The following is a 7,308-nucleotide window of genomic DNA, read 5'->3' on the forward strand; positions in this document are numbered from 1 at the left end:
CCCCATGCTGAATCAAGAACATAGCAAGCAATCCAAACTTACTCTTGCTTTCTGCATTTATGGAATATAAGAAAACTTGGCTTTCCATCTATTAGCTCCATTTATTACATCTCCCTTACCTTGTTTGACCATTTATATGCTTGAAGGAGTTGACTATAGAGAGGAGTTTTGTCCTGCACAGGATCCAGGCTTAACAGCCCACTGTTATGAAGAGGATGGTTCTCAGATGGCTTGCCTACCAGATTGCTCAGACGTTCCAGCTCACTGAAAAGCAAAGAGATAAGGCAAATAAACCTAAGCCCACTTACACTCCAAGGTAAAGCCAACCCCCAGGATCAAAGACTGCTCTTCAAACCATCCATCAGAAGTCCCTTAAGAAGAAACACTTTTTGAAAGGTTAAAAAATATTTGGGACACTTAAAAAAACAAAAACAAACAAAAACCCTAAATGAGAGCTTATCTGACTTTAAAACAGAGCTTCCTGGTGCCATTCCAAAGGAGGAAAAAAACGTAAGGGCACTAGAATCAATAAGACTCCCACAATCAGAATTGAACAACTCAAATTCATCTCTGCAGTGGGGACGAGACTTTCTGGAATTTTGAAATGTGGCATAACACGGCCTCTCACTAAGAGTTTTCAGACCCACGTGCAGATCATTACACTTGGCAGAACAGCAAGTACCTGAATAAATGATTATTTATCATTCACATAGGGATAGATTTGTACGTGATGCTTCACAGATGGCAAAACTTAACAAAACAAAGAAGAGATAAAATAAACAAATGGAATGGGAAGACACCACCGAGGGGGCTGTGTCAAACACACTTCAGTCTAGCAGGAAAACCCTCCAGAAGCTTGGGAAAGCGAGCCAACAAGAGCACATTCCAGGAGTACGTTCTGAGGGGCCAGTCCCAAACTGCCAACAAAAGACTCTCTAGGAACAGCTTCTTATGCCACATTCATTTTGGAATCATCAGCCACCTTCTTCTTGGCACTACTGTACAAAGATTTAAGACGGCACAGGGATAATGTAAGCACTCTTAAAGTTTCTATTTAAAATGGTGAAGGGTTATAATATCCTGAACATTACAAAGGAAAGTAACTCGGAGAGAAAATGGAAAGAAAACAGAAGATAGGGAAGAAGAGCCAGTGCATCCCCTGAAGCAGGGAAAGTATTAACTGGTGCTCGGCGCTGTGCCAGAGAACAGCAAGTGGATGTGGGCGTTGAGAAGGGGTGTGTGATTTATGGCAACTACTTAGGGGGAAAACAAAAAGGCACCCATCATTTGGCCACCTCCTCCACCTCCTCCTCCATCCTACCTCCTCTTTCCATCTGGTTACTAAGGAGACCAAGTTGAAAAAACAAAAATTCAACCAGTCCAGAAATCAAAGGATGACTAGCTCACCAAATGCTTTCCCCTACTCAGGTCAGTTCTGAGAAGTAAAAGGCAAAAATCCTGAAATTCTAACCTTCCTGGGAAGGGCTGACTCTCTTATAAAAGAGAAGGCAAGTTCAGGACCTAAGCAATCAAGAAGTGCCGACTATGTGCCAGGCCCTTTACAAACATCCTCTCATTTAACTCTTACAACACTTGTAAAGTATAAGTGAAGAAGGTGCTTTGTAAGAAAGACTAGGAAAAGTGGAATCCTTAACCCTAAAAGACTACAAATTAAGAAGCAGGGGCGTTAAGCATAAGTAAGTAAACTGGTTAGGAGCTTGAAAATTAGGTCTCTACTGCGGAAGGAACTGAACAGGAGCAGTGAGAGTGGGAGTGAGGAAACTGATCAGGTGGTTTGGGAGAGGGTAGGGGAAAGGGGGAAGACAGCTCAAGGCCTGGCCTGTTTCGTCGTGGTTGCCGGTGGGTGGTGGTGGAACTGATGAAGTCCAAGTTCAGGGCCAGGGAATTAGGGCTAATCAGATTGGGTGCACTTGGGTTTGGAGCGGACTGATCAGGTCCTGACTGTACTATCACTACATTCGGATCAGACGTGATGGGGCACAGAGGGCCTACAGGTGAGAAACCTGCCAAGCTCAGAGAAGCGGAACTTCATAGGAAGAGCATGCCTCCTTGTCAGGAATGGAACCGCCACAGAAGAGGTCGAGGATGGCGGGAGACAAACAGGACCAGGAGGCCAGGAGAAGCGAGACGAGAAAGCAGGCATGGTGATAAGGTGTCCCTGAGAGGCAGGCAGAGGCTTGGAGAGCACGAAGAGAAAGAACGGGGATCAAAGGAAATGGAGAACAGCCCCTGCCTGGGAAGACTCGAGCGACGTAGGCGCAGGGTCGGAGCGGGGCCGGTCCCCGACCCCGGCCCCTTCAGCCGGTACCTACTTGAGGTCCCGGTTGACCGAATGTAAGTTGTCCTGGAAGTGCGCAATGAAGGCCTTCTCCCGGCCCTCCAGCGTCTCCTTGTTCCGCATCCCATCCTTCAGGCAGTCGAACACCCTGCTCACGCTGGAGCGCAGCGCCTGGATGGCACTAATGGCCTGGGAAAAGGCCTCCAGGTTCACACTGACATTTATCACGTCCGCCATGTTGCCGCCGCCACAGCAGCTCTCCAAAGCCGGCTTCGCCAGCAAAAAGCCGCGCTCGCTGATGACGTAACTCCGAAGACCTCTGGGAAATGCAGTTCGCGCGGGGCTGCCCAGAAAGCACTTTCGAAAAAGGGTTTCCCCTTGAGCTAAACTAATGCGTGGGCAGGAAAATGATTTTTCTCAACTTGGGGACGTCAGGTTGCACTCTCAGTTTGTTTAATGGTAACAAAGAAATACAGAAAGTTCCCGCATTTCCCCAAACTTGCATTCTGGGGAATCATAGGGAAAAGAATTGCTCAGAGCAATAGTGTAAAAAGGAAAGGAGCGTAGCCCATTCAATAAAATGAGTCCATATTCATAAATAAAGGGGGAAGAAGGGAAGTTTCTTCTTTCTAGTAGAATGCCAACTCATCAACGCAGAAAGAGTGACGGAATTAGAAAATTGCCATTTGACAACCATTAGAATAATTGATTCAGATAGAAATCGATGGATGCTAACACTAGTGGGTGAAAGTGTCAGAAAAATAACAGGTTTTTCAGGTAATCTCAAAGTATTGTCCCCCAAGATGTTTATTAATTAAGAAGAGGAAAATAATGATCCAGAGGTTCCACTTCTGGGCACATACCCAAAAGAAGTGAAAGCAGGGACTCAATACTTGTACACATGTTCATAACAGCATTATTCACCAAATAGCCAAAAGGCAGGGGCAACCCAAGTGTCCATAAACTGATGAATCAGCAAAGTGTGATATTGGCATACAATGAAATATTCTTCAGGCTTAAGCAAGAAAATTCTGACATATGCTATCTGGAGGAAACTTGAAGACATTATGCTAAGTGAAATGTCAGTCACAAAAAGACAAAATTCTGCTTAGAGTAGTCAAAATGTTAGAGACAGAAAGTAGAATGGTGGCTGGTTTACAGTGAAGCACACACCTCCGAAAATAACATACATAGCACAGAGGTTGTGGAAGAAAGAGAAGGTTTGGGATTTAAACAAAACCATTTTGGCCAAATCTGGCTTTATGGAAAAATTCAATGTCTCTTTGTCCTGTTGGCTATAGACAGGTTTCTGAAAATTTATTATCTTTTTACCAAAGGGAACCTGCCCAAGTCTTCATGTTCTTTCCTTAGAGGAACTGGGGTTGCATAGCTTGGAGCAGAGAAGAGTAGAGCAGGAGGTAGGTCATGATTGTCACCTTCAACTCACCTTCATGTCAACCCAAGACAAGAGTCGTCCTTGGTTAACTAGTGGCAATAACAAGAACCAGTTGTAGGAAAGCTGTAGAGAGGAAGATTTCAGCATAATATTGCAAACGGCCACCTTTAAGTCTGTACTTAAAGAGTACAGACTTGGAAAAGTTTTACAGCTGGATGGTGGTGATGGCTGTTCAACAATGTGATTGTACTTAATGCCACAGAACTGGACACTTAAAAACAGTGAAAATGGTTGATTTTATGTCATGCATATTTTACCAAAAATTTTAAACAATTCATTAATGTAAAAATAAGGGGGGATGGATAGTGACTTAAGAGTGACTTCACAGTGGAGAAACATGGCAGACACGAGCTTAACCAAAAGGCCAAGGTCAACATCACCAGTGATGGGACATGTTGTGCACCTCCTGGTACAATGCACTGGAAAGAGCACAACATGACCTCCGTGATATTCTTGCCAGCAGTGCATAACCTGAATCTAATCAGGACATCAGTAGAGCTCAAACTGAAAAACATGACAAAAGTAACTGACTGATCTGTACTTTTTCAAGAAATATCTGTGTCAGGCCAGACACAGTGGCTCACGCTTGTAATCCCAGCACTTTGGGAGGCCAAGGTGGGTGGATCATTTGAAGTCAGGAGTTCGAGACCAGCCTGGCCAACATGGTGAAACCCCATCTCTACTAAAAATACAAAAAATTAACTGGGCTTGGTGGTGGGCGCCTGTAATCCCAACTACTCGGGAGGCTAAGGCAGGAAAATTGCTTGAACCTAGGAGGTGGAGATTTCAGTGAGCCAAGATTGTTGCGTCATTGCACTCCAGCCTGGGTAATAAGAGCGAGACTCAGTCTCAACCAAAAAAAAAAAAAAAAAAAAAAAATTTATATATATATATATATATATATATATATATATATATGTATATATCTGTGTCCTGAAAGACAAAGAAGGCTGAGAAATTCTTCCAGATTAGGCCGCGCACGGTGGCTCACGCCTGTAATCCCAGCACTTTGGGAGGCCGAGACGGGCGGATCACGAGGTCAGGAGATCCAGACCATCCTGGCTAACACGGTGAAACCCCGTCTCTACTAAAAATATAAAAAATTAGCCGGGCGCGGTGGCGGGCGCCTGTAGTCCCAGCTACTCGGAAGCCTGAGGCAAAAGAATGGCGTGAACCTGGGAGGTGGAGCTTGCAGTGAGCCGAGATAGCGCCACGCAGTCCGGCCTGGGCGACAGAGAAAGACTTTCGTCTCAAAAAAAAAAAAAAAGAAAGAAAGAAATTCTTCCGGATTAAAAGACACCAAAGATATGTGGCAGCTGAGTGCAATGTGTGAGCTAGGATTTTCTTTTGCTGATACGATTGGGACAATTGGTGAAATACGAGTAAGATCTGTAGATGAGTTAATAGTATTTTATCAATGATTGCATTGGTCTGTTCTTAAACTGCTATAAAGAAATACCTGAGACTAGGCAATTTATAAAGAAAACAGGTTTAACTGACTCATGGTTCTGCAGGCTGTACAGGTACCATGGCTGGAGAGGCCCCAGGATGCTTTCAATTATGGCTGAAGGTGAGGTGGAACCGGCGCACCTTACATGAGTAGAGAGTGAACAAGGAGGAAGTGCCACACAGTTTTGAACAACCAGATCTCGTGAGAACTAAACAACCAGATCTCGTGAGAACTCACTCACTATCGCTAGAACAGCAAGGGGGAAATCTGCCGCCATGATCCATCCGCCTCCATGATCCAATTACCTCCTATCAGGCCCCTCCTCCGACACTGGGGACTACGATTTGACATGAGATTGGGGTGGGACACAGAGCCAAACCATATCATTGATAATTTCATGATTTTGTTCATTGTATTGTGGTTACGGAAGAGGATATCTTTATTTTAGGGGAAATATACCCTGAAGAGAAAAAAGAGCATCATTATGTCTACATGAAAAAGAAAATAAAATGAATATGTTTATTTAGAGAGAGAAGGAAAAAGCAGATGTGGTAAAATGTCAACAGACATGGAATCTGGGTAAAAGGTATACAGGAATACTTTGTATTATTCTTGCAAGTATGAAATTATGTCAAAATAAGTTGCTTTAAATGGTCATCCAGGCCGAGAGCAGTGGCTCACACCTGTAATCCCAGCACTTTTGGAGGCCGAGGCAGGAGGATCACCTGAAGTTGGGAGTTTGAGACCAGCCTGACCAACATGGAGAAACCCTATATCTACTAAAAATACAAAATTCGCCGGGTGTGGTGGTGCATACCTGTAATCCCAGCTACTCGGAAGGCTGAGGCAGGAGAATCGCTTGAACCCTGGAGGCAGAGGTTGCTGTGAGCCGAGATCATGCCGTTGCACTCCAACCTGGGCAACAAGAGTGAAACTCCGTCTCAAAAAAAAAAAAAAAAAAAAAAAAGCCATCGTTAAGATGCAGGGAAAGTCTAAACCACCATCTAGATGGTAAGAAAAATCTTCGGTTCAGCCAGGCTGTGCTGACAAGGATTTTGAAATTGGGTAGTTCACCTCAGTTCCACCTCCTTAATAACTCCCCACTTCCTGGCCAAGTACAGTGGCTCACGCTTGTAATCCCAGCACTTTGGGAGGCTAAGGAGAGCAGATCACTTGAGGTCAGGAGTTCGAGACCAGCCTGGCCAGCATGGTGAAACCCTGTCTTTACTAAAACATACAAAACTTAGCCGGGCGTGCACAAAACTTAGTCAGATGTGGTGGCATGTGCCTGTAATCCCAGCTACTCGGAAGGCTGAGGCAGAAGAATCGCTTGAATCCAGGAGATGGAGGTTGCAGCGAGCCGAGATTGTGCCATTGCACTCCAGTCTGGGCAACAGAGCGAGACTCTGTCTCAAAAAAATTCACCACTTCCTCCTAACCTGACCTCACCACCTCAGTTCAATTCCTGTAGTTCTGGAAACACAAAGATGAATTCTGCTAAGAAACTGGACCCTGACAAACCAACTATTAAACAGTATTTAAATTAATTAATTGTCTCATGCAAGAAAGCTGTTTTGTCTTGAGATTGTATAGTTGCTTCCATTTCCTGACATCTAGCTCACTTTTACGGTGTGGTCATTTATAGCTTTTCTTAAGGGAAAGGATGAAGATAGCAGGAAACTTCTAGCTGTGGAGTTTAACAAGTTATTGAACCTCCCTGAATCTGTTCCCTTGTCTGTAAAACAGGACTGGTAATAATACATATCTTCATAAAATAGCTGTGAGGTTTAATAACACCTTGCAGGTAAAGCTTTTGAAATAATGCTTGGTAGATAATAAATACTCAGAAAAGCATAGCTGTTAGGAGAAGATGTGTGTGACTTACGCTTCTCATCCCACTGAGAATTCTTTACATAGACTCAAGCAAAGATTAGCAATGGGATTATTAGTTCTAATTATCTCTAATGACATGACCTTGTTGCTAATAGCTTGTCAATGGATTGTATCCCATAATTCACTGTATTTGGTGCCTTTCTTTTCTTTTCTTTTCTTTTTTTTTTTTTTTTTGAGATGACTCTCGCTCTGTCACCCAGGCTGGAGTAC

General features: G+C 43.9%; 1 protein-coding gene across 3 annotated transcripts in view; it reads right to left on the reverse strand.

The window, feature by feature from the left end:
• LOC105464057 (mediator complex subunit 27) overlaps positions 1-2,564 on the reverse strand; it is a 217,355-nt gene extending 214,791 nt beyond the window's left edge. For all 3 annotated transcript variants that reach the window (XM_071078489.1, XM_011711705.2, XM_011711706.3), the window contains exons 1-2: positions 2,334-2,564; positions 120-264 (exon numbers count right to left, since the gene is read on the reverse strand). In XM_071078489.1, coding sequence (XP_070934590.1) covers positions 120-264; positions 2,334-2,536 — 348 coding nt within the window. In that variant the 5' untranslated portion in view covers positions 2,537-2,564. The remainder of the gene's footprint in view (positions 1-119; positions 265-2,333) is intronic.
• Between the last annotated feature and the right edge of the window lie 4,744 nt (positions 2,565-7,308).

Source organism: Macaca nemestrina, chromosome 14 (assembly GCF_043159975.1).
Source record: "Macaca nemestrina isolate mMacNem1 chromosome 14, mMacNem.hap1, whole genome shotgun sequence".
NCBI lineage: Eukaryota > Metazoa > Chordata > Mammalia > Primates > Cercopithecidae > Macaca > Macaca nemestrina.